At 51.8% G+C, this 26,064-nt stretch overlaps 3 protein-coding genes across 4 annotated transcripts; all 3 read right to left on the minus strand.

Moving 5' to 3' along the window:
• Positions 1-307: 307 nt before the first annotated feature.
• On the minus strand, positions 308-12,537 carry LOC116488888 (UDP-glucuronosyltransferase 2A2-like). Its single transcript, XM_032186868.1, has 6 exons — positions 11,802-12,537; positions 4,154-4,302; positions 2,739-2,870; positions 2,228-2,315; positions 1,243-1,462; positions 308-584 (listed from the first exon to the last, which is right to left on the minus strand). Exons 1-6 carry the CDS (start codon positions 12,535-12,537, stop codon positions 308-310), a joined length of 1,602 nt encoding a protein of 533 aa, XP_032042759.1.
• A 6,938-nt stretch (positions 12,538-19,475) lies between these two features.
• LOC116488809 (sulfotransferase family cytosolic 1B member 1) lies at positions 19,476-21,760 on the minus strand. 2 transcript variants are annotated; one of them, XM_032186731.1, is made up of 8 exons: positions 21,696-21,760; positions 20,964-21,112; positions 20,668-20,796; positions 20,452-20,549; positions 20,212-20,338; positions 20,033-20,127; positions 19,779-19,959; positions 19,476-19,703 (listed from the first exon to the last, which is right to left on the minus strand). In XM_032186731.1, exons 2-8 carry the CDS (start codon positions 21,109-21,111, stop codon positions 19,591-19,593), a joined length of 891 nt encoding a protein of 296 aa, XP_032042622.1. In that variant the 5' UTR covers position 21,112; positions 21,696-21,760; the 3' UTR covers positions 19,476-19,590. The 2 variants fall into 2 exon arrangements, with proteins under 2 accessions (XP_032042622.1, XP_032042623.1); XM_032186732.1 differs by lacking the exon at positions 21,696-21,760 and having other exon boundaries at positions 20,964-21,199.
• Positions 21,761-23,008: 1,248 nt separating this feature from the next.
• Positions 23,009-24,478, minus strand: LOC116488810 (sulfotransferase 1 family member D1-like). The gene is made up of 7 exons (XM_032186733.1): positions 24,334-24,478; positions 24,135-24,260; positions 23,940-24,037; positions 23,715-23,841; positions 23,525-23,619; positions 23,231-23,411; positions 23,009-23,121 (listed from the first exon to the last, which is right to left on the minus strand). The coding sequence occupies exons 1-7, from the start codon at positions 24,476-24,478 to the stop codon at positions 23,009-23,011; spliced, it is 885 nt and encodes a 294-aa protein (XP_032042624.1).
• Positions 24,479-26,064: the final 1,586 nt, after the last annotated feature.

Raw genomic sequence — 26,064 nt, forward strand, 5'->3', positions numbered from 1 at the left:
GTACCAAATTGAATGGACAAGTTAGAGCAGCAATTACCGTTTTAAGAACCCTGTGTGATAACTAACAGCATCCCAAAGGATTAAGCATTTATAATTTGATTTTACTGAGGCCAGAAGGAATTTACTCGCTAAGCAAGCAACTCTGCCCTGTAACTGCTTTTTAGGATGACCCAGTTCAGTGAGGTGCTTCGTGATATGCCCAGCATAAAGCATATCCTAATAATTCTATTTACCGAGGAATATCAATAAATGCCTTGCTGAGTCAGCAGTGTATAAGGAAGAAAGGGGGTTGATGGGAACAGCACAACTATTCTTTCTTTCTTTTTGCAATTCTACCACGTTTCCTACAGCAAAATAGGCAGCACTTGACAAGAATGAAGACAGCAATGGCTGCACAGGTGAACAAGAATGCCAGAACATCCAGGCAGTGATACTGGTACCAGGTGAGATGGTGAGCGGCTGGTCTCAAGTGCTTTGCTCCTTTGTGACGCATGACAAATTCAATCCAGAAGACAGCTCTGTCCAGAGGCGTAATTGGCTGGTCGTGGTGTATCTTGGATAATCTTAAAGCATTTTCCTTGTAGCTGGAAACAAAAAAGAAGAAACCAAGGAGATTTGTCACTGTTTCCTGAAACAACCCGTTCCATAGCTGGCCCTCCTCTTGAGAAAGATAGAAAGCACTGCTTTCACTTTCATCAATGTGTTTTAATAATACTTGAAACCAGCCCAGTTTACTCCTGTCTGCGCAGAAGTCGACATGTAAACTATAATAGAAAAAGCCAATCTTTTGAATAGAAAAAGTATTCTGGTTACTCTGTTGAAAAAGCAACACGGAACCATTTGCACATCTGTTCAAATATTACATAGTTAGATTAACTATGGGTATTGGTGACTTGGGTAAGAGAAAGAACTGTGATGTCTCCAAACTGAGTACCTGTAACAACTGGCATTTGCACACAAAGCCTCTGAAGAACTTAACACTGAGCAGCCAAGAGTCATCTCAGGAGCTCTGAGCTTTCCAAGAGCTATCTTTCTCAAAGGGATCTTAAAATGTCATACAAAGAAAAAAGAATTACTAAGCTCTCCTTCTGGGAGATGCAAATTCTCAGTAAAGAGACGGTTTTCATCTGCAACCCAAGTGCCAGCTATTCAGTATTTTGGATTCCCACAAGAGAGCAGAATTTCTCACATCAGCAGCCCAAGGTTTTAATAACCTCATCCTATAGTAAGAAAAAAACTCACGAGGAATTGTTAATGACTGTATTCACTGCATCAACTAGGTCCTCTGTCTTCATCGTGCCGAAATCCAGCTCAACTGCAGCTCCCTTTGCCCTCATGTGCGCAATGTTGTCATGCTGGTCAGCAAACATGGGGATCCCAACCAACGGGATCCCGTGGTAGATAGCTTCATAGATCCCATTGGTGCCACCGTGAGTAATGAAGGCTTTTGTCAAGGGATGGCCTGGAACAGGGAAGGAGAGATGCGTGTAGCAGCAGCAGACCGTGACCTCTGGGATATCAGAGCTGCCAGCTACTTGGGCACGTGCTGCTAGAGAAGGGAATGGCCCTGCCCTCTGTATCGGCATCAACACCTGCACACTTAGCTTCCACGCGTTCATATTGAATGCAGTACAAGAACCTCCACATTCCTCCAGACAACCTCAGAGTTACTTTACCCCTTCTGCTGTCATGCAGCTTTAGGTTCTAGTTTTTACATGGCCTCAGGTTCATAGCAGACCCCTTCTGCAGCCTTTCTTTTGAAGAACGAGCCCAGGAAATGAACTGCAGAGGTGAAATGCAGCTCCAGAGTACAAAACTACTTTCTTACTGTCTTCCTCCTGCCTACAGCTGGTTCTTAGCCCTTCCAAACAAATGCCACTGGGCTCTCTAAGACGGACATTTGCTTAAGAGATTCATCTGTATAGCTAAGCTCAAATTGCTGCCTTCTTGAGCTGCTGCTTCCTACTCCCTTTACAGTCTGGCTGCATCTTCCATAGTTCTTGTATAGCCGCTCACCTTAAAGTCAAAAGCAGGCTAGGAAATTAAGGCTCCAAGAGCAAACTTCTGCTGCATGAGGTACAAAACTAGCTATAGCTGCAAGTGTTGTTGTTGGTTTTTGTTTGTTTGTTTGTTTGTTTTTTCCCACCCAAATAAGCCATTCTAGCACAAGGACAAATGAAACAGTTTTTCCAAGGGGGTAATGCATCTCAGATAGAATCAGTCTCACCAAGCAGGTCATTTTGGGGTATCCAGTCGTAAGTCCTGGTGTTAGAGCCCAGAGCTTCTGGTTTCTTTCCTTTGTACCTCCAAAGGACCTTGAACAAAGGAATACTAAGATAAAGACAGTGCATGTGGCATGCCCTTTTGTATTATTACACATAAAATAGGACCTTATCTTAAACCCACATCCCTTTCCCCCGTGATTCAAATAGCTTTGGCTCCGATTTATATCTTTGGTTAGTTATTATGGGCTTTCCACACAGAGGGATTTTTACATTTTTGCCTATGAACACACCTCCGTGCCGTTTGGTTTGGGGGCAGGGAGGGGAGAGAAACACCTGAATGGGATGTGAGGCAGCTCAGCCATCTGCCTCTTTGCAGAGCCTAGCTTCTTGGCCATGGCATATCCAGCAGAGATGCAGATAGAAATCAAGCGTAAAAGGCTTGCTGAAGGGAATAAAAATGACAAAAAAAAAAGCCAACAAGGCAGATTGCTTTATACTTGAAAGTAAATTCACCTTTTGTGGAAGCTGGCTGAGCGCTCTGGCAATCACATTACTTTTTTCATCAGTCAGGTTGTAGACCATTGATCCAAGAGAAAACACCACAACACCATGTTCTCCTGAGCTCTGAACAAATTCTTCCATTTCCTAGGAGGCAGAAAGCATGATAATAGTGATTTCACAATGCAGATTACACAGATTATGTGAACGGAGAGCATAATTTAGTTTATTGAGGTGATATCTGATCGTGGCATATGAGTACCTCTGTTGACAGAAGGCTGTGACAAAGATACACCTGGCCATGTGCAAAATAGGCAACTTCTGCCAAAGAAGGATTGGGACAAGAATTGAGACAGGTAACAGAAGCTTTGTCTCTGAAAGCAAGTCAAGCAGTTTCAGGACACATTTCTTTCAGAGCATGACCAGCAAGAATGGATCCAGGTACTGGAGTTAGAAGGCCATACCCTGTGACACCCTCCCTAGCGTAGTTTGGCATGGTTCTCAATTTTGCGGGAACAGGTCCTATGCATTTTACAGCTCTGCAGCAAGAGACATTACTGAAAATTGTGAGGTTGTTGCAGCATCACGATCAGAGATTTGTCAAGACATTGCAGTCACTTTGTTAGCCAGTTCTGTATTTTCTCCAGTACAGCATGTATTGCTAACCAGACTTCACATGTCAGAACAATAGATCTTCCTGTTCATTCTTTTAGATGGTGTTGTATGAAATGGAGCATCCAAAAGGGAATGGCTATCCCTCTCCCTCAACTCAACACTTGTAGCAGGGGTTGAGTTAAGAGTTGTATTTTTTATTTTTTTTTTTCAGTAGACAACTTAAACTGAAAAATACCCTGCCTCCTGTAAGGTTCCTGCAGGGGTGATACTCTAGACCAGAGCATGTCATCTTGTCATCATCATCAGTCTGAAATTCCACTTGAATGCTGCCATTCACAGCAGAGCATAGGCTGGGGATGCAGAATATTTTACTCCCTTTATGAGGTCTTAAACTAAGCACTAATAGAGAAGCGTTCAGCACTGTTCTCTTTCTGCAAGTCTTGGCTCCATTTTGTCTAACAAATTAGTCCAGTCACAGCGCCTTGCCGCATCTGATATTTGAGCGTTTTCATGGGCTGGAGGTCTGCATCTTAGAATTAAATCTTACACTCTGAGGTAGTACCTATTTCTCCTAAAACAAACACCTGTATTTGCTCCTGCTGACCTCAGCTGTCATTTTTTCAGACAGCAAGCTGTAATCCCAGCCTTCAGTGTGTACAAGTCTGGGCAGATTGCTCAGGAGCTCTGTGCTCCCCAGCAGCAGCAGAGCATCTTCTTTAAGAAGGAGTTTTCTCATGACGTGGCCTGCCTGGCTGTTCAGGGAGGGAAACTGCTTGTGCGGATAACCAACCAGTGGCAGAACGAAGTCCGAATACCTTTGGCAACGGCTTTGCAGGCTGGCAATGAAGTCCTCCAACAAACTCAAAGTTGGGCAGGAAAGGGCGTGGAAATTCAAAATCCCAGTACGTTCTGATTAACCAGATCTCTGCTTTCCCCATCGTCTCACACAGGGTCGTGGGCCTTCCTATGGACAAGGTACAAGGCATTTAGCACAATTACAGGTATAATCTTGTTTGCAGTAGATTACAAAATAGGAGCTTTACCTTTGTCTTTTGGCACTCCCAGTCAGTGTAGTCTGTCAAACTGAGCATGAAATAAAAACTTGGACAAATCCAGACCTTGCCCCATCCCTGTTCAGCCTTGGCAGGTTGCTGCAACCAAGGCAATAGTATCTTTACAACCACTTTGAACCTTCAGAATAAATTTAGGGTAGTACATGAGTAAGTTGGGAAGCATTTAGTTTCGGTGCATTTCTTGTATTTATAGAAGATTTTATTACCCATGCTTGCAATAAAAACCCACTTTGGGGAAGAGAACAATCACACAGAACTTAACATCCAAACAGAAGTAAATGAACCACTAAGTGATGATCACGAATCAGGGAAGAAGAGGGTTTTTATCTGAGTTCAGTTGCATTTTTCAAATGCTGACTCAGACTGTGGCTACTCAGACTACACTGCAAAACTGGTACAGCCCTGGGGACTGGGTAAGCTGCTGCTGAAAAATAATTGGAAAAAAATGCCAAAACTAAAGGTTCTCTTGACTGCAATTTTATGCAAAATCCAATGTCCCTAGAAACGCATCTGAAAAAAAAAAAAAAAAAAAAAAAGTTAAATGGGAAAAACTCTTATAGCTTCCCATTTGGAAAAATACATATTCTTACACACACATTGCAAGTTGTCTTCAGTATTTTCCCCACAAAGTGGAACTGAGCTGTAAGAGGGTTAAAAGTGTTAATAAGTGATTTTCCAAAGTGAGCTCAATGCAAACAGGATCCTAGCAAAACAAGCAGAAAGCGGGGCACCTTATACTACTTGATCAGCATTACAAATAAAGTTTTGTTTTGTTTGTTTTGTTTTGCTTCTAAAGTGGAGGGTAATGACTCAGTTATAAAATTACTGGAGTGAAAAGTAAAACTAGAGTGATGCAGAGGTGTTGCTCTTTAAGTTGTATTCTGAAGTTGTTAAGTCTTACGTGGTAGAAAAGTTCAATCCAGGGAGAAGGGGACTAGGTTGGAAGGCAGAGAGGTGTTCTTGGGCAACACAGAAGAGATCGGAGGTCAGCAGAGTAGTGCCCTTGTGCTTGCTGTTCAGTTGTTATCTGTATGAACACAGCTATTCCGTACAAGGTTCAAAGTCCATTGAACCAGAAGGTCTCTTTAACAGACTTTGAATCAAGCATGAGCTGTGCTAGGCTGGAACAAAAGTTTCAGGTGTTTTGTTTGAGGAAACTATATTTCAAACTCTGGATGATAGAAGAAAGAGAAAGGTGACAATACCTAACATTTATTTTAGGGGAGGGTGAACTCACACTTAGCATTCCATTACCAAGCAGGGCTGCCAGATACTTCCAGATGATGCATGCAATGCAATGTGAATGAAGGGTGCGTTGTGCTTCTCAGTTGTCCAAAGACAGTCAGTGTGCCTGTCCTCAAAATTAAGAAACAACAATTGTCCTCTAAATTCCTCGATAGGCACTAAAATGGGCATGCAGCTCACTGGAAGAGCTGACGAGGAGCATCATCGTTGACAAAAATTGCGACTACATGCTAGAAAGATCCCTAAGGGAAACTGCAGCAGAACTGCACTGGTATCTGTTAGGCTGTATCAGCCCTAAAAGGTAAAGCACAGTCTCTGTGCTACCTAAACAGAATTGTCGTCTCTGCTGGGCTCTGTTAAGAAATCAGGGTAATTGTACACCACTGCACGTGGAAGCTGCTACAATGAATTTTTAAATTTTGCATGAAAATAATCTGCTTAAAATGTAGAAAAGAACACAAGAAATCAGAGATCTGTCCTACAGCAAATGAATGCAGTTGTGAATGAGGATGGAAGTACAGAACCAGAATGGGCTGGTGGCTGTGACAGAGCAGGGACTAGGGTCTTCTTTTGCAGTGATCCATGGCCTGCTTCAGAGACCTTCCCCTTTCTCCTGTCAGAGCTGGAAGGAGCCCAGCATGATCCCCTCTAACGTGGGACTACATCTTCAAGGAGATGATCAGCATAACTGTGAGACATCTGGAGAAAGCAATGTGATTCTATAGCACCAAGCTCTCAAAGCATTCAAAAGGCACAACCTATGCGAGAGAGACTGCTCAGCGGCTGCCTTACCTAAGACATTACTGTAGTACCCATCCCATTCATCTCGCCAAAACTTCCAGAAAAATAAATCCGTGTAAAGGTAAAAGAGGAAGTTCCGCAGTCTCTCCACAAAGGACATCTGGTCCGTCATCCCCACTGTGCTAGCAGGCACGTAAGAAGGTGGGGACGGGAGCCCACCACACAGCCTCTCTGCCACGTTCCCGTCAGAGAAGCGGAAGGTGTAGACAAAAGGGATTTCCAGTAGTTGTGCTACGAGCTCCCCCCCTACAGCCAGAGGGTCAGCGATCAGAACATCAAACTTGGCCTGCTGCAGCTTTGCCATCAGCTGAGGGTTCGTCACCAAAGTGTCACAGGTCTGCTTTGACATGTCAGAAAAGGTGCCTATGAGCTTTATCATCCTCCACATGACCTCCCAGGGGAACAGATTAGGAAGCTCATTCATCCAGAGGTTGAGGAAGTCCTCCATGGCAGCATGCAGGAACTCCTGGGAAAAGGGCACTTGCAGGACCTCAAAAGTGAAAGGGGAAGAGGTGTCTTCGTAGTTGATGAGCAGATTGCTTGATGGCACCAGCACAGTCACCTCATGACCCCGGAGGACGAGCTCTTCCAGCAGCACTTTGATGTTGATCCAGTGACTTGCGTCGGTGGGCCAGACCACCACCTTCCCACAAAAGCCAGCGCTCCAGCAGCACGTGCAGGCCCAGAGCAGCCAGAGGAACCTTTGTCCCATCATCTCAGCAGCCCGTGCACAACTCCAGTCTGAGCAGGCTGGAAACAGCTCACCGCTCAGAGTGCAAACAACTTCAGAGACAGCCAATGAAAGTAAGATCCGCTTGGCGCTAGCCTTGGCGAGAGGGCATGTCGGAACACCAAACACTCATGGGAGGGCCGGGCAAGCAAAAAATCCCGTTCTGGAGTCTCCTCCAGAGCTGCAGCCAAACTCTGGAAGTGAAGGCAATTCCCGTTGCTGCTCCCCACAGAGCGCAGTCTGCAGCACGTGAGGACCAGAAATCCTTGCCCTGCTGCCAGATCTTCCAAGTGAAGCTATGCATTTCTATGCCCAGCAGGAGTTTGGGCTAGAGAGAGCACATGAGCAGCCCAAGGGACCTTTTCTCAAATAAGAGCTTAACCCAGTCTTTTCTCTTGACTACAGTCAGATTTGCTTCTTTGCCCTGCAGGAACCAACCTACCTGTAAGTTACAGTTTTAATCTCCTGCTTTATTAGGTGCAGACACAACATCCTGCCGTGATTCAGAAGTAGCCCACACAGAGTGCTCTCATCCCGTCTTCTCTGTTACCAGACGTTGTGGGCACACTGCTGGAAGGGCACAGTCCTGGCAGAGGTCATCCCAGCATCAAGATCATCCCAGGGAAGAAACAGGAGTAGGTGAAGAGTTTGGGTTTTGCTTACCACCTCCTGTCCCCTCCCTGCCCAGGGCAGTTCAACACAAGACGCCTGACTTCCCCTCCTGGAGGCAATCCCACAGAGCAATCAGAGATGCTTGGTGCAGCAGATGTGTTCTGGGAGGAGAACAGGCAGCTGCTCTTTCCTGAGCAGAAGGAGAATGAGGCTCAGCCTGTGTCTAAGCAGGTCCTGAGCACACCTCCAGGAGCTCAGCACCACCACGTGGGACCCTCCCTGGTCTGAGGATGGAGCAGGAGGCTTTCATCGTGTCTCAACCTCACCCCTTGAGAAAGACTTCAGATAGGAAAAGCCTTTAGGTAGAAAAGCAGCTAAAAGTCATTGTAAGGACACGGAAAAAGCTTTTCCAAGGAGGTGGTGGTGGTGCACACGTGCCCTGCACAAGCTGCAGACATTGCCACGTTGGGGTGCTTGGCCCTTTCTTTCACTCCTCCTTCACCACTAGATACTGCCCAGACCAAAGCAGGTTGCAGTCAGAGGAGAGCACAGGCTTTGTTTATGTAACCTTAAATGCTAAAGCACACATTTCATGACTAGTAGAAAGCCCAGCAAATTGCACAATTCCGCAAGCAGCCTGAAGCTGACATAGCACTGTCTCAAAGCACACACTGCTGCCAGCATAAGGCTTTCTACCCTCTGCCAAATATGATAAGTATCACACATAAATATGCAGCTAACTACTGCAGTAGTAGGACTTGCTGCCAACTTAGCTTTCTCAACAAAGCCATGTGCTACTACAGATCTGGAAAATAAATACAAACCTGTAAGTCCTCACATTGGAATAATAATAGCCCTGTAATTCGTCTCCCTTCACCACATGCACGCACAAATTGTCCTATTTCCTTCTAATCATAACAATAACTTCTTAAAACTCCAAAATTAATTCTGCAATTGATATTAAATAAACAAGCAAACAAGCCCAACTATCTTCTACTACTTCTTTTAGACACCTTCAGAAAAGCCAAGGACCTTTTCTCCTTGCTGCTGGGGGCCTTTCATCACTGCAAACTGAGACGTGGTTCACTTTTCCTAGCCAGCAGAGCTAGCTGCCCTCCCAGACCTTTTACAGTTCCGGGGAGGATGCTGTCTCTCATACTGAGGAGAGCTAAGGATGTGAGAATGGTATCAGGGAAAAAAATGTAATGTTAAATAGCCTTCTACAGCTTTGTAAGTTCATCAGTTGAATTTAGTAGGCAAGCAATGCTATTTTGCTCTTCTTTGTGTCTGTTGCATTTGATGACTGACTGACTGACCCCTTTCTGTTTCAAGTGGTGTTAGCACTGGTTTGCCCATCTCAAAAGTACCTGTGTTGTTTGAGCTGCAGCAGCATAGCTAGAAGCAGGTAAGGTTTGTGCTTGCCTGGGTTGTTAGCTGTGACATGGAAGATTTTGGAGGAAGGAAAGGAATTCAGGACTGCCTCGGTCCTGGCTGGTACCTTGTACCAAGGCTCTGAGTTTGTAGCCCTATGTGTATAGCAGGTGTAATCTGTATAAGTAAGAGCAGCCTTACCTAAAACTTCACTGTAGTATTGATCCCAGTTTCTCCAGAAAAGGTAGTGATACGTCAAATCCTGTAGAAAATAGGAGATGATGTTGTATAGCCTCTCCGTGAAGGACATCTTGTCTGTTAGGCGGCTTAGGATGGCTGGCACATAGGAAGGAGGTGCTGGGAGCCCTCCGCAGAGTCTCTCCACCGTGTTGCCTATGGAGAACCGGATGGTGTACACGAAAGGGATACCCAGCATCTCTGCAAAGAGCTCCCCGCTGGGCACCAGTGGATCTGCAACGAGAACGTCGAAGGCGGATGCCTTCAGCCTTTCCATCAGCATCTTGTCCCTCAGGACTCCATCGCAGATGGTTTTGGTCACAGCCTCCAGCTTGCTCAGCAGTTCAATTACCCGGTAAATTCTTTTCCAGAGAGGTAACTCTCTCTCCTCGTAAAACCAAAAATAGAAAGATTCGTCCAGCGTGGCAGCCATCTCCTTTTTGCTGATCGGCACCTCGACCACCTCGAAGCGGAAGGGCGAGTGGTCTGTGGCGTTGAGGATGAGGAAGCACGAAGGCAGCAGCACGGTCACCTCGTGGCCCCGGGCCACCAGCTCCTTGAGGACGTACTCCATGTTGAGCCAGTGGCTGTTGTCCACTGGCCAGACCAGCACCTTGCCACCAGACGCTGAGCCCAGCACAGCCAGCAGCCACAGCACGGCCACCTCCTTGCCAGCCATGGTCTGCCTTGCTTCGCAGTGCCCCCGTGGCTTTCCTTCACTGGGAGCAGCAGGGCAAGCCAAGCCAAGCTGGGCTGGGCCTGCATGACACTGCCGTGCACTGCAGGCAAGGGGCCAAGGTAGCTGGTGCAAAATCCCGTCCTGGATAACACGTGTTCTCCTGGGGAAAAGGTGACTGGGACCATCTGGCACCATCTGGTGGTCAGCGGCTGGCTGAAACTGGGAGATGTTTCCTCTGGAGCTGCGCAGAGAACTGCGAGCCTGGGGGACTCCACCCTGTGCGGGTCACATCCTGCCCGGCGTGCCTGCCGAACTGCAGTCTGCTGGTTTGGGTACAAGAAGTGACTCGAATGAAGAGGCCAGAGCCGGGAGGTGATGGCGTGGGTTGCCCTCCCTGCCACTAGGTGCCAATAATGCACCGTAAGTGGAACCAGAAACTATGCTAAAGCGCTTCAGCCATGGCCACGCTCCTGATGTGCAGGTAAGGAATGATGTGAGCCCTCTTCACTGTGCCAGAACTGAGTCGCTGGGCTCCTGCCTAGCTCTGTTGCTCACAGTTTTCCTAATCATATTGTCATGTGAGGCTTTTGCTGTGGCTCCTGTGCTGTCCAGAGCGTTGTTCCTAGCATGAAGGCAAAGGTGGTGGTAGTGGTCAGGCCATGAGAAGCCAAGCTGGGCCCCTACGCTTTGGCCCGTGTGCTGTGCACATGACAAGAGCTTGCTGTCCTTGCCAAGTCCTGCAGTGCAGGAGACTGCATCCCGTGAGACTTGGAAGTGCCTCGTTTCATGGGGTAGGTGTGAGCTCAGTAAAAGAGTCACGATGACTGCGTGAAATTAACACTTACCTAAATAGGTTTTTTTATGTATTTGCTCAAAGCAGTCTGGAACAAAAGCCTGAGGAGGAAGACTTGCGTTCACTGTTTGCTTGTGGGTGGAGCGTGTTTGCACAAAACAGTCTTTACTTAGAGAGGGTTGGTTTTAATTACCTGTGATGTAAACAAAGTCTCTATTACAAAGCCACAGTGCACCTCGGTGTTGCTACTAAGGGTCAAGGCTGGCGTGTAACTTGCCAGTCATCCCCCTGTGATGCTCCACGTTAGGAAAGCAGCTCTGGTGCTGTCTGCTTTCCATGCAAGCAGTCATCAAGGGGGAGATGTACGAGCTGAGCTCTCAGTAAGGTGAGCTCAGCTTATACATGCACAGTCCGTGGTGTGAAAGCTGTTTCAGCCTCTGCATTAGGACCAAGTACAGCAAATCCTGCAGCTGGGATGCCCGCTGATCCCTGTCTCCATACAGAGGCGTGCCTGCACAGCACCCTGTCAGGGGTGGGTGCAATTGATGGCGTCATACCCGGGATGGGTAGATTGGTGACTAATGGCTCAAGACCGTATGTGTTGCCCTGCTAGCAGGATCCCCAGGGAAATGTGCCTTCTCCTTTGTAAATGCATTTATTCTTTTGGTTTCTGCAATCCCTCTGACCTACAGTTCCAGATTGACATATTGGCTGCCTGTAAAAGGTCCCGGTTTTGCCTGGCTTGGGCTGCCTGGCTCCTTCACTGGCAGCTTGCTCCTTTTCCCACAGAAGGACATTTTTATTTATTTTTTTTCTGGCCATGCTGGCTGACACCCTCCAGACCTTGCCTTTGCCTCGTGCTCTGCAGCTCATAACATGGGAGGCTGTGCAACGAATGAGAAGCGAGGTAGCAAAGGCTTACCTAGGATCTTGCTGTAGTAGACGTCCCACTCTCCCCAGTAGCTCTGGAAAACGTAGTCTTGCAAGTGGTAAGACACGATATTTTTTATTCTCTCGCTGAAGGACATGCGGTCGGTGAGCTCGGACAGGGCTGCGGGCGTGTAGGATGGCGGGGCTGGGATCTTGCCGCAGTGCCTCTCCACGGTGGAAGCTGGGGAGAAGCGCAGCGAGTACACGAAGGGGACAGCCAGCTTGAGAGCCACGAGGTCCCCGCAGAGGGTCACCGGGTCGGAGAGCAGCAGGTCGTAGCCAGAGCCCCGCAGGTGGGCCATCAGCTCCTGGTTGGTCAGCACCGCGTCGCACATCTGCCTGTTGAGCTGGTGCCAGCTTTTGGACAGTTTTCCCAGCTCCTTGTAAAACTGCCAGAAGGTCAGGGTTGTCGGCCTGTTGTTCAGCCACAGTGCCACGATCTCCTCGATCAGGTTCTCGATGGTGTCTTTCTGGAAGGGCACGTTAAAGACCTCAAACCTCTCCGCGGCCTCAGCCTTGGGCTGAATGAAGAGGGAGGCGTTGGATACCAGGACGGTGACGCTGTGCCCGCGGCGGATGAGCTCCCGTATGACCGTCTGCACGTTTAGCCAGTGGCTGCCTTCAGTTGGCCAGACCAGCACGTTCCCACAGCAGACAGGCCCTACGAGAGCCACCTGGAAAACAAGCAGCTGGAGGCACTTCGTGGAGCTGCTGGCTTTTGCGGCCATGGCAGGGTGAAGGGCTGGATATCCTGTGAGGTCTGCCTTCCAGCTGGGAGCACTCCACCTCAGCGCTGTGGCACTTTGCTAGCACCCTTCGCAAAGGCGAGAGTCCCCTGCTGTGCAAGTGGGGCCTTTCGGGCCCGTGTGTGCTCTGTGGGCTGAAAAGACAGGAAAGGATTCTTGGTAATTCACTTCTCCCTTCCTGCCTCCCACCTTGCCAGCTTCCCCCTGTGGGGACTCCTTTCCCTAGGTAGGGGTGGCAGCAATCCCAGCTGCTGCCAGAGGTCCATGCTACCCTCAGGCCAGTCCATTTGCGTAAGAATCTCACCCTTTATTTCTAGTACCTTTGTAGTTCCTCCCTGAGGAGCAAAATCCTTACCGTGGAAAGGAAAGCAAATAACAAGGGCTCTCCTGCAGCTGTATTGGTGCCATATCAGTCAGTAAATGCTGGAAGATGGACTAGTTCCTGCTAGAGAGTAAGTGACATCAGTGCCAACATTGGAGAAATGCTGAGGTTTGCTGGAGAATGTACAGCCACTTCTCACTTGAGAAGATCTGTTTTCAGTTGCAACAGCCGTGGTGTCTGTATTCTGTCATGTTTCTACTTTTTATGGTACAAATTCACCTGTACCTAAAGATAATTATTACTTTTTTTTTTCTTCTTTACTTTTTTTTTTTTTTTTCCTTTTCTTCCAGAATAAGCATGGAGCTTTGCCAAAACAACAGGCAGCAGCGCTGCAGGAACTGCTTGCCTGAAGGTTTGGCCAGACCTGTGATGGGACTGGCAGGGACAAGCAGTGTTGCAGACATCATCAACCACCTCAACCCTTCTACAGCCACGTCCCTCCTTAAGTAATACAAGTTATGGCAGCTCTAGTGCGGGGCGGTTGTTGCTGCTGTCTGGGGCACATCAGCACCAATGTGGTCATGTTGTAGGCTTGGTTCATGTCTCTAACTATGCCTCTGTGGTTTTTCTCAGGGTGATACCCGCATAATCTGGGCTGGCTCTCCCTTGGAAATGTAAGCGCTATGTCCTGAAAGGAGCTCTTAACCACCAGGAATCAAAACGAGAACTAAAACCCAGGCAGAAAATGGTTTGCTCAATCCAATACGATTTGGGCAGAGTGAATAACACACAGCAAAAATCTTACCTAGCAGAGAATTCTGTGGTAGGAGAGCATCTTTCTCTGGATCACGCGGTGTAATTTGGTGTGCCAGTCCGCTTCTGTGAGTTGTTGCTCACCTGCCCTGTGCCTCAGCAGCTCTGGCAAGGCTTGGCATCGGGCAGAAGGAGTTTAAATAAGTTCCACCTGAACAGGGATTTTCAATAGGAGGAAGTAATACAATATGGGATGATCACAAGGGGGCAAGTCTTCTGGGATTATTCATTTCATTGTTATGCCCCAGTGATTTAATAGCCGGGATGGTCTTCCCCATGCTAGGGAATATCATGATGTTGCTACAGAGCCAGATTCTCAGAAGGATTTGTGTCCTGTAGCTAAGAGATACGATGTCTGATGGCTAAAAACATCTTTTGCTTCCTTAAAGGTCCTAGCTGGCACAACAAAATTAGTTGTTAAATAATAGACTTGTTTACAAACTGCCCACGGGAACAAAGAGCATCCTGTGCTTTGTCTGCAAAGCATTTCAAGAGTTGTGTTACCCTTGCTGGTAAATGGTGCGTGTGTGGCTGTTGGTTCTGCAAATCAAGGCAAGCGTTCACTGACTTGAAACTACAGGAATCTGAAGATACAGCTCCCCGTTTTTTAAATTTTGTCCATAATATTCAACCTCACTTTCTAACCCACCAGTTTGGAGCAATTATACCAGCATGTCGTTATGACATGCTCTCCTTTCTTCATGTCGGCTCTTTAAGCACTGGAAGGCCCGCTGTAAGGTCTCTTCTTTTCCAGACTGAACAACCCAACTCCCTCAGCCTGTCTTCGTAGGAGAGGTGCTCCAGCCCTTTGACCACCCTTGTGGCCCTCCTCTGGACCTGTTCTAATACTTCTGTGTTGTGCTTGTGCCGGGGGCCCAGCGCTGAACGCAGGCTTCAGGTGGGGTCTCACAAGAGCAGAGCAGAGGGGGAGAATCCCCTCCGTAGCCGTGCTGGCCACACTTCTGATTCAGCCCAGGGCTAGGTTGGCTTTCTGGGCTGCAAGCACACATTGCTGGCTTGTATTCAGTTTTTCATTAACCAATGCCCTCAAGTCCTTCTCCTCAGCATTGCTCTCAATACCCTTAACCCCCCCAGCCTATACTGATGTTTGGGGTTGCAAAGTCAGCTGAAGTCAGTCAAATTGTGCTCCTGAATTTCGTAAGCTTCTGTTTCTAACCCCCAAGTAATCAACTCCTCTGTAGCAATTAAGGGCTATTGCTAGTGGAACTGGAGGGTTAAATCATGCTTTTAAAGGCAGGATTTAAAAGGGCAGCTTTTAAAGCTGATGCTCACGTTACTCTTAATGCAGAAAAGATAAACACTGTGAGGATTAGAGGATGAAATCCAGAAAACAAAAGTGGGCTGAAGAAAGTGGATGGTGTCATGTGTCTGCATTTCGCACATCTAGCGTTACCGAACAGAACTGGTGCCGCCTCCAGGTCTTTAGTAGCTGTAGGTTACTCAAGGATAATGGTGTAAAAGTTAGGGAATCCAGCCTAGTGCTTTCCATACAGGTACGCAGGCATCTTCCACATTTTCCTGAATGTGGGTTTCAACTGGGCTTGGCGGCCCTGTTATTTCCAGGAAGCCCTGATGGCCACCAGCACCTCAAAACTTCAGTGCTGGAGCATAACAGAGAGGCTTTTGCCCTGCCAAGCACCAAAGGACAGCAGTTTTCCTTTCTCTTATTTCAAGAGAGCAGCTTCGGGACTGAAGGGGGGACTTGAAAATCCTGAGTTGTAAAAGACTAGCATTTGGGATGGGGGCAATGTCTGGGTGGGGAAGGTTGAGGTGTCTAATTTGTAGGTTGGCCCATCCTCAAGTGCAGGCAGAAGCGTGTGGGCTAAGAAATTTGTGGAGGCACATGCTCAGGATCAGTAGAACAACTACCCCCTTGTAAGCCCCAAGCGTCACAGGGAAACTCCAGCAAAAGGGAATGTGCTGGCACCCGTGCCATAACCAGACTTCTCAGCCAGCTGGTGTCTTTAGCTCAGCCCTCTACCCTGCTGCGAGAGGACAAAAATGTTGTCGTGCATACAGTATTTCACTGTTTCTTGGTTTAGTTACAGATCTTAATCTCTGCGCCACTCTTTGGATGCTTCGGGTCCACGTTTGCATGTAAATGTGTAGATGCTGGGGTGGCTCATGCCATGGCCGTTTCCACTCTGCAAGGGAGAAAGAAAAAAGAATGAGAAAGGATCCAGGACGAGCCTTGTGCGCATTTTGAATGAGCTTGCTAAGTCTCACGAGGCAAGGGAGACCCGCTGCAGCTGCCCGCAGGCACTTGTGCACCCCTGCCTTGCCTGCATCTATCAGCCCTTCCACGGGACAGCCAAATGCTGTGGGTACCCCAAATCTGAAAATGCAGATGGTGTAGGTGTGACAGGAGCCATCTGGTGGCTCACCAGAGAAGAATGAGCAGTCATGCTCACCCTTCTGCCTTCTCGAGTGTGCTCACTCCCAGTCCTTCACCAGGGCTTTCCCTGGGCAAGGTGAGCTCAAAGGTGACTTATTGTAGTGGCTGAAGTTTGGACCCATCAGGGAGTTGGCCTGGCCCACAGAGGAGCTGGGCAAAGACCAGGATGTCCTGGGTCCTGCCAAATGGCTGGGCAGCAGCTCTGTCGTTGAGCCAGGCAGGAATTCATTCATGTGTTGTAATATGTGCAATTACGTGAAATAATAATAATAATAAAAAAATGTCTGTTTACAGCTCCACAGGGAAATGAAACCAAAATTGCGATTCCTGTTAGATTTTCACCAAATCCCCCACTCGTACCTAACCTTGATGCTGTACCACATCTCCCTGCTGGCTGGCCGTTCTGAAAAAGAACTGCAGAAGCAGAGGAAAGCCATCCTCGGGCAGGGGGAATTAAAACAGGACTCGTGTTTTCTGCTTACGTGGGTACAGCGTGCTCACGGGGCTAAGCCAGCTCCACGTCCTGCCGGAGCGCTGTTTGGCTGCGGGGCAGCGGCAGGTGCTGGCACGAGGTCTGCACCTGGGCCTCGGCGCACAAGCGGTACACACGCCACTTGTTCCCCGGGGGTATTTTCACGTATGATGTCTGTGCCTCGGCTTCGACGTAAACGGGCCTCTTCCTTGCCGGCGTGGCCTGCGACGACGGCTCCTTTTGCATTTGGGAGAGCGGGGAGAGCAGGGATTGCTGCCCACCTGCTTGTACGGCGGGCTCGGGGTCCAGGGTTTGTGTTCCCTTCTCCTCCTGCATTGAAGACACGGGGTGACCTTGGTCACACACACGGCCAGCAGCGAGGTTTTCACCAGCATTTTGGCAGACTGCTTCGGCAGCTCTCGGCCAGGCTCCAGGAAAATCTCTTGCTGCTCTCCAGGCCGTACAGCGCCTGCAGCTTGGCACGGGCAAGCAGCGTGAAGAGAGGCACCGTGTTCATACAGAACGATGCAAAGTCCTGGTTTTACGAGGGTTTTTATGAAGGTTTTTACAAGGGTGGTTATGGGAAAGGTTTGTTCCCCCCGTGGGGGCGTGTTGGCCGGTGCTCTGCAGTACACGGGGCTTTGCAGCCCACCTCTGCCTGAAACTCTCCTTGGCTGCTGCCCTATTCCACTGCTGCACTTTGAGGCCAGCACAAAAGATATAAATTAAAAAAAATAAAAATAAAATCTCATTGATAGTGATGAACAAAAACAGTTTTTGAAGCCTTTTGCACCCTTTGCATTTTACAGGAGCCGCTGGCTGCGTGTGAAGAGTGTCATTAGAGGGTCATCCAGCAGACCACAGCTGCGTCAGGAGCAAAACCGTGCCTATGGGCTGGCAGGGAAACGCACAAGCCAAAGGAAGCAAGAGTGTGTGTGGGGGGGGGGATGTTGGAAAGCCCAGCTTTGTATCAAAGTAGGTGTGCAAGAGGTTCGGGGAGGGAGGAAAATGCCCGGAACAAATAAAAACCAAGTCATTCATGTGCGTGGAGGAGCAGTCTTTGGTGCCGTGGGGGTGCGGGGTGGAAGCAGCAGGAGCTGGAACAAACGGAAATTCCTGCAGGCGGATGTTGGGATGAGGAGGGGCTGAGAAAAGAATTGCCTGAGGCAATCCGGTGTCTGAATAGACACCTTCAGCCCAAAAATACACAGCTGAGGGGGTAGATGGCATGAGGGAAGTCTGTGGAGCCACAAAAGGAGGAGACGAATGTGGACAAATGGCTGGTGGTGTCTCAGTGCGAGAAACAAGGGACAGAAGGAAAATAAAAGGAAAATAACAAAACCTGCAACGAAACCCGCATGCTGTGGGGAAAAGCAACTCCCCAGAGGAGGTACGAGGTGCCATGGGATGCGGTGGAGGTCACCAGAGCTCAAGGGGGGATGATGCAGGTCTGGAGAGGACACCAGCACGGAGTGACCAGGCATGGAGAAGCCACGTCTGGCTGGGGAGCCCCTTCCCATGCGCCAGGGGATGGGGCCACGGGTGCAGGTATCTCCACACCCTCCCCTGTAGGTTACCTGGCTCACTTTGTCCATCTTCTCTTTCAAATCCTCTGGCTCGTTGTGGATTGTAATCAAACTGCAAGGCAAGAGGGGACAGGCAAGGCAAGAGGAATTGGACTCGATTGTTTTTATGGGTCCCTTCCAACTCGGGATAATCTGTGATTCTGTGACAGGGGGGCTCAGGGCCTGCTGTCTCCTCGCTGGACGAAGCAACAAAGCCCAGGGGCGCCCGCAAGCAGCACTGGGGAAGACAGAAGCTTTCAGCACCTGAGGGAGAAGGAGGAACCTTTTGCAATCATTTTACTACAGCTTATAGCAGCATTTCTTCCAAGTGGGGAGCGCGGCTCTGTAAACACCGCAACACCCACCTCCTTCTGCTGGATTTGTGGTGGACAGCTGCTAAACTCAAGGAATTTGCTGAAAGAATGGAGCTAAAAGCAGTGGTATGCGGGGCTGTAACCCAGTTTTGCAGCCCATGTCCCCAGCCAGCTGCCAGCCCCATCCCTGGAGCACATCGGAGTGATTTCCCATCCAAAGGTCATTTTTTAACCTCTCAGACTATTCCGCTCGTATCTCAGGAATGGCACCTTCAGAGACACTCCCTGCCTGCAGGCTGCACATATTTCCTCCAGGTCACCCCTGCGTGGCAGCACTGCCTTGTGCCTGCGAGCCCTGTTATTTTTCAGTGCGGGGAGCCCTGCGGTGCGGTAGGGGGGTCCCGCTCCTTCCCCCCTCCCCAGCACCCCCATACCTGGTGGTGGAGTAGGTGTCGGGTTGCTGGTAGCAGCAGAAGAGTTTCCAGGACCCTGACAGCAGAACAGCACAAAGTGACCTCCAGAATCCCCCCTTTGTTATCACCGCTCTGGGGGTGGTCAGGGAAGGGGGCGAAGGATGGGACCCCAGCCCTCTCCCAGCTCCCCAGGGCCACTTTTGCCCGCGTCCCACTCACCTCGGCTCTCCCCCATGGCGCAGCCACCGGTGGCAGGGTGGCAATGGCCCTGGCCCGCTCCCTGCCCAGGCGTAACCTCAGCAGGGCCTTTTCTGACGCCTGCTGATGCAATGATGAGGTCGGAGGCAGTGGGTACGGGACCCCCTGCGTGCAGGGAGATCGCACAGACGCGTGTGGGGGCCACGAAACAGATTTATTGCCTCGTGCTGGAGACAGCCCTGGGTGGGACCTGGCGCTTAGGGACGTGGTTTAGTGGGTGACATTGGTAGCAGATGATCTCAGAGGTTTCTCCAACCTTAATGAATCTATGATTCCTCCCCAAGAAAGCCACGTGGGCGCTGTCAGATTTGTGTCCCGGAGGGCGACCTGCAGTGCGGTGGGGGCTCCTCGAGGCGCTGCGGCAGATTTCACACAGACGAGCGTGCGGGGAAAGGCAGGAGGCAAAATTTTATTTTCGTAAAAGCAGAAATCTGGGGGAAGTGTGCAAGGCCGGGGTGGGCCTCAGATGTGCGTGCGGAAGCACAGGTCGGTGCCCGCCATCCTCTGTGCGTAGAGCTGGTCGAAGCGCGCGCTCTGGGCCACGGTGAAGTGGTTCTTCCAGTCACCAGTGATGCCTGGGGGGCGAGAGGGGGCTGAGCAGGGCCCAGAGGGCTGGTGGTGTGCTGGGGGGGGGCCCAGAGCCCGCTCACCTTTGCGCATGAAGGGGGAGATGCCCTGGTCCATGAGGTTGGAGGGCACCACCCGGTAGTTGGTGCTGAAGTTGTCCCGCATGGCCTCGAAGGACGTGTGCTGGGCGACCGCCTCCAGTGCCGCCTCCGACAGCTCCTTCCCCAGGAACTGGGCCACCTTGGTGATCTCCCGGCGGGGGTCCTGGGCGCAGAGGCTGGCATTCAGCCCTGGCGCCCCCAAGCCCCTAGCCCCACCGTCAGCACTGTCCCCTCACCTCCTTCATGTCCTCGTAGAAGAGGTAGAGGATGGGGTGCTCCCTCCGGCGCTCCCAGTAGCCCCTCACGTGGTCGAACCAGGAGCCGTAGGCCACTGCACGGGGAGAGTGGCCATGGGGATCAGCGGGTGATGGCACCCTCAGGGTCCTCACATGCACCCACGGGTGTCCCACCCCACCTCTGCCTGCCATGAACTCCTCCAGGTACTGGTCCCACGTCCCCGGGTGAGGGTGCAGGTGGTTCATCAGGTCAAAGTGGTAGTAGGAGACGGCCACATCCTTGGCGTTACGCCCCACATAGACCATCTGTGGAGAGGCCCGTGTCGGTGACGTGTGCTGATTTGCAGGGTTATGGTGGGGGTAGTAATGCCCTTATCCCTTCTGGGTCCCTCCTGGCACGTTCCCTCCAGCCCTATTACCTTGCAGCCCTTCTCCCAGAAGGATTTGGGTAAGATATCAGCCGGGATGTGGGTCTTGATAATGCGAGGGGATGGCATGCCCTCCAGCTGCTCCGTGCCTACAAAAAGCGCTTCTGCTACCAGCAGGGTGCACCCCAAAAGCCCAGTCTGCCCCATCCTTGTTGGCCAGGCTGGCCCCCGAGCCTCGGGGCACCCACTGCCCACCCACCCCGCTACCTGCCAGCATCTGCCCAGGGGCAGCAAACTCCAGCATGGGCACCCGGTTGACGATGACGTCCCGCTTGCATTTTTCGGGGTCGCCGCCTTGCAGGATCATGTCCACGATCTCGCTGACCCAGGTGGTGCCTGGTGAGGAGCAGCCCGGTGTCCTGCTGCTGCTGTCCCCTCCTGAACCCAATCGCAGGCACCGCAGCACCTTCTGGCCACCCCCAAAATTCCAGCTCGGGTAGTCGTGGGTTAGTGCCCCCCACTTCCCGCACATGGCCCCTCTCTCCTGTGCCGGGGCCGCTCACCGGATTTGGGGAAGGTGACCACCACGATGTCTTCAGGGCGGCTCTGGAACTTGTCCACCTGCTCCCAGTTCTGGGCGAAGGCGTAGACCATAGGGATGCCGTGCACCGTGCTCCAGGGCTGGCGTATGTAGGTGTCCATCGTGGCCATCCTGGTGGGGACAGGGGGGTACACAGAGGGCCAGCTGGTGGGGTTGTCTTCATAGGGCCACCTTCATGGGGGTACAGCCAGCCCTAGGGAGCTGGGGAGCTCCCAGAGCTGCTGCTGGGACACAGCATTGGGCTCTTGGGGTGCTTGCCCAGACACCCCTGGCGTTTCAGGGCTGCTCTGTGGGGTGCCAGGAGGGGAAAAAGTGTGTCCTGCCTGGTGCCAGCTTGGGCTCTTGGGGCGGCAGGAGGGAGCTTTGAGGAAAACAAGGTGCTGCCAAAGGGCAAAGGGCAAATCCTTTCTCTTGGTGTTACTGGGGCGGTGGTGGGACTCACTGACACAGCCGGCAAAGCAAAGCCCTGTGCCCATCCCCAGACCCCTTGGGCTTTTGTGGAGGATCCCAGCCTCATTCTTCAGAGCCAGTGGGGACCACCGACCTGCGCCCCTGTGCCGAGCTGCCGTAGCAGGGATCGACCAGCAGCCATCTCACCCCCGTGCCCTGCAGCTGGTGAAGAAACCAGCCCCCCCTGGGCCCCCCCAGTATCCAGGCCTTGCCCTTCGGAGGCTGGCGGGGGGCTCCCCGTTACCTGCTGCTGGGCGCCGTGGGGAGCGGGGAGCACGGTGCCCGTGCCCGCAGACAACGGGGTGTTTATTTTTCCCCTCCCCGCGTGGAAGATGGAGGCACGGGGAGGTGCCTGGGGATGGGGACGTCACCGGGGGTGGGAGAGGGTGCTCCAGGGTGGGGAAGAGGAACAAGGGGGGCAAGGCGAGTGCCTGTGATGAGCGGTGCTGTGCTCAGCACCCCCTCCCAGGCAGGGGTAGGCTGGGGGTGTCACCTGCGTGCGGCTCGCTGGTGGGACGCAGGGCTCAGGCTCGGGACCCCGAAGGCGGGTCCAAAGTCTGCAGGGTTGCAAAAGAGCAGCGCCTGCTGCAGCCAGCATGCTGCTGGGAAAAGGGTTTAAGGGAGACGTGCTGGGGGGAGTGCGGGTCTTTTGGGGAAAGGGCCACCCTTCGGCAAAGCCAGGAGCTGGGGGTGCATGAGGATGCCCCTCTGCACTAAAATAAACGTGTTGGAAGGGTTTGTTCTTTAGCTGCACCGATAGCACTGCTGCTCGCAGATAAATCTGGTTTGCATCTCTCTGGGACAAACCAGCCCCAGGGCACTGCCTGTGCACAAACGTTGCTAGTTTGGACGCTCATAAACCAAAGCTGGAAATGGGGCATAACGGGGGGATTTGGGTCCCAGGAGCAAATCCCTGATGCCGGTGGGCCAGGTTGTCCCAGTGGTGCCTGAGCAAGAGCCTGGCGCAGCTGTGTGGGAGCAGGGACATCCCCCATGTCACTGTGCCAGCGGGGCCAGCGCCAGTGCCAGGCAGGAGGTGTTTCCCCTTGCCTTTGCCCTGCAATACCCATGCCGGAGCAACGGTGATGGAAATTTCTGCCTGCTCTGCAAAGCAATCTGCAGCAACTCGGAGCCATAAACATGCCTGGGCACAGAGTCAGCCTGGGTGCAGTGAGCGCCCTGACTTGCTTTGGGGTTTTTCCACTCCTAGGACGGTCCTTGCTCCTGCTGGCACTGCTCTTTTATTTCTAGGAGTGGGCTGAGCCAGCTCCATGTGTCTGGGGCTGAAAGTGATGCTTTGGAGTATGGGGTCCCCGCAGTAAGCATCTCCGTGTGCCTGCAGGCATCTCGAGGCACCAAGAACACGCTTCAGGGTCTGCCCTTGCCCTTCATCGCAGACATACATGTATGCTCACCCTCTGGCTATTGCAATTTATTATGGGAAGAAAAATGCCCGGCAAGCTCCGGGCTGCAGGAATCCGGTGCTGGCTCCCCATCAGGGCAGGGGGAGCCCTGGGCAGCGCCGGGGGCAGGCAGTGCCCCGGGGGTGGGTGCCCCTCACACCTCCATCTGGAAGCAGAGGTCTGAGCCCGCCATGTGCTGCTGGTAGTGCTGGTCAAAGCGCTCGTTCTGCGCCACCGTGAAGTGGTTCTTCCAGTCGCCGGAGATGCCTTTGGGGGTAGGGAGGTGAGAAAGCACATGGGGCAAAATCTGGCCCCCAAAAACATCTGCAGTCTGGGCCTGGGACTCACCCTCCCAGGACCGCCGGCCGAAACCTACCTTTCCGCATGAAGGGGGAGAGGCTGTGGTCCATCATCGAGGAGGGCATGGTCTCATAGTTAGCGGCGGGGTTCTTCTTCATCTCCTGGAAGGAGGTGTGGTGGAGGATCCTCGCCACCGTTTCCTCCGCCACCTCCTTGCCCAGGAACTGCAAGATCTTCTGCACCTCACGCCGCGGGTCCTGTGGGGTGGCAGGGGCAGGGGTGCTCAGTGCTGGTGCTCCCCCTAGAAATAGGGGGGAGGGGGGGAGCAGCCAGGGCAGGTGCAGGCACCCCTCTCTCCAGCCCACCTCACCTTCTTCATGTCCTCGTAGAAGAGGTAGAGGAGCTGTTTCTCCTGCCTCTTCTCCCACCAGCCCCTCACATGCTCATACCAGGACCCGTAGGCCACTGTGGGATGGGGGTTGGGTTAGCCGAAAAGCAGCAAGGAGGAGGATGCCCTCCCCACCAGCATTTTTGTGCGAGCCCAAGCATGCAGCCCCCACCTTTTCCATTCATGAAGGCCTCCAGGAATTCAGCCAGCGTGCCGGGGTCAGGGTGCATCTTGGCCATCTGGTAGAAGTAGTAGTAGGAGATAACGACGTCCTTGGGGTTGCGAGCCATGTAGATTATCTGGGGACAACCGAGGCTGTGGTTGAGGGAAGAGGAAAGGTGCCCCCTCCCTATTGCCCCGCTGGGGAGAGAGGTGAGGGGCAGCCCCACAGCGTTACCTTGCAGCCCTTCTCCTGGAAGGAGGCCGGGAGGAGCTGGACTGGCAGGTGGGTCTTCACCAGCCGTGGGGATGGGGTTTTCTCCAGCAGCTCGATGCCTGCAGGAGGGGAGCTCAGTGGGATGTGCCCCCTGCTCTGACACCCCCACCCATGCCCCAACTCGACCCCTTTCCCCCACAGCCCTCGGCCACTCACCGCTTGGTATCCTGGGGGCCTTCATCTCCAGGAAGGGCACCCGGTTGAAGATGGCATCCCGCCGGCACTTCTCCACGTCGCCGTCATGGTAGATCATGTCCAGGATCTCGCTCAGCCACGTCGTGCCTGTGGCACAGGGCAGTGTCTCAGGGGCTGGATGTGCCCCAGCAGCATCCCAAAACCCCCTAGGTCCACACACCTGACTTGGGGTAGGTGGCGATCAGCAGGTCGTCATGCCGGGCTTGGAAAGCCTCCACCTGCGGCCAGCCCTCTATGAAGGACTTGTACAAAGGGATGCCATGGAGGCTTCCCAGCTCCTCCCTGCACACCTCGTCTACCCCCATCGCTGGCAGCGTGTCCCCACGGCACGGACGCTCTTCTGTGTCTGCGTTCAGGGGAGGGCAAAGTCCACCCTGAATCACGTGCAGCCCCCCGGGGCGGTGAGGTTCTCCTCGCCCGGCCCCCAGCTCAGTTTCCTTCCGTTGTGAAAGTATGGGTGGCACAGACTGCAAGCGCTGGGGAGGTTTGGAGAGAGACGGGCTCGACCCGGGAGAGGAAACGCCTGTTTTCTGGACTGCAACTCACAGCCTTGTTTTCCGTCTCTTTCTGTCTGCTGACGGCTCAATGGTGAGGCATGGCTTGGTTGGGGAAGGGAAGGAGGAAATTGGAGGCTGGTGGGTGACTCCATGGGGCGCAGGGTGGTGGGATTTGGGAGCTGGGCACCAGCTCTGGCTGCGGAGATGCATTGGAGAAGACCCAGCCTCACTGCCCGGTGCTGCTTCAGCCTCGGCTCTAGCTGCTGGGGAGCCCCAGCCCCCCACATTGCTGCAGTCCCAGGGAGATGCAGCCAGTGCATGTTAAAGGCAGTCGTTTTAATATAAACCGTGACAGCTGCACACGGTGTGAATACTGACTAGCTGGTTTGTATTTATTGATTTATTAGTTAGTAATGATTCGGTTATACTATGTCTGGAATAGAGAGTGGAGCCTCAGAAGCATTGTTTTGCCCGGAGGCCATCTCAAACACTGAATTCAGCATGGTGCACGTCACCGTCCTCCATTTTGGGGATGATTAAAGCTGCACCAGTCCCGGTCCCCTAGCCACTATGCTCTCCGGATCTTTTGTCAGGAAACCACTCAGCACTCCGTGCTCCAGAACGCCTACGTGCTCCGGAACGTCTCCCGCCTGTTCCAGAACCTCTTCTGCATTCTCCATAATGTCTTCTCCATCCTCCGGCACATCTCCTACATGCTCTCGGACGTCTTCTGCGTGCTCCAGGACATCTTCCATGTGCTACAGGACGTCCTCTACATGCTCCGGGGCATCTTCCGCGTGGTCTGGGACATCCTCTGCATATTCTGGGATGTCTTCTGTGTGCTCTGGGCCATCTTCTGGGAATTGAAGCAGTTTGAAAATGTGGCCCCTGGCTCTGCTCTTGGGGGCACCGTGGGGAAGGCAGCCACCCCAGTGGGAGTGAAGTGGAAGCTCCAGTATAATGGAATGACCTGGGTTGAAAAGGATCTCAAAGATCATCTCATGCCAAACCCCCTGCCAAAGGTTGTACAGTAGGTGATGGACAATCAAAATGTAGATTGCTTCATGCTTGAGGCTGAAACCTTTTGATATGATGCTATTTTGGTACATGGGAAGAAATGAACGTTCAGGAGAGAACATTTCCTTCCCTTACTCTCTCTCCTCCACTTTCTTTTGTGCTCTCACTTTGTCCTTCAGAACCTCATTTTATCATGTTTCTGGTCTTACCTAGAGAGACTTCTTAGAATAATTCTTTCCTAGCAAACATTTTCATGAGGGCCTTCTTACAAATAAAAGCTTTGTCACAGCATTTGCTTGTCTGATATATAGCATGAAAACATGGCAACATACATGAAAGCTCCAGACCAGAAGAACCAAAATGTTAAGGGCCAAAAA

Source organism: Aythya fuligula, chromosome 4 (assembly GCF_009819795.1).
Source record: "Aythya fuligula isolate bAytFul2 chromosome 4, bAytFul2.pri, whole genome shotgun sequence".
NCBI lineage: Eukaryota > Metazoa > Chordata > Aves > Anseriformes > Anatidae > Aythya > Aythya fuligula.

Coding starts and splice junctions, on each gene's coding strand:
- LOC116488888 (XM_032186868.1), bottom strand. CDS start 12,537: ATGGCCGCAAAAGCCAGCAGCTCCACGAAGTGCCTCCAGCTGCTTGTT. Junction 2,316..2,738: donor TCAGCCAGCTTCCACAAAAG/GTGAATTTACTT, acceptor CCTTTGTTCAAG/GTCCTTTGGAGGTACAAAGG. Junction 585..1,242: donor ACAGTCATTAACAATTCCTC/GTGAGTTTTTTT, acceptor TTTTGTTTCCAG/CTACAAGGAAAATGCTTTAA.
- LOC116488810 (XM_032186733.1), bottom strand. CDS start 24,478: ATGGGGGTAGACGAGGTGTGCAGGGAGGAGCTGGGAAGCCTCCATGGC. Junction 23,620..23,714: donor GGCCTTCATGAATGGAAAAG/GTGGGGGCTGCA, acceptor CCCATCCCACAG/TGGCCTACGGGTCCTGGTAT. Junction 23,122..23,230: donor CTCCCCCTTCATGCGGAAAG/GTAGGTTTCGGC, acceptor CTACCCCCAAAG/GCATCTCCGGCGACTGGAAG.
- LOC116488809 (XM_032186731.1), bottom strand. CDS start 21,111: ATGGCCACGATGGACACCTACATACGCCAGCCCTGGAGCACGGTGCAC. Junction 20,128..20,211: donor GGAGTTCATGGCAGGCAGAG/GTGGGGTGGGAC, acceptor CTCCCCGTGCAG/TGGCCTACGGCTCCTGGTTC. Junction 19,704..19,778: donor CTCCCCCTTCATGCGCAAAG/GTGAGCGGGCTC, acceptor CTCGCCCCCCAG/GCATCACTGGTGACTGGAAG.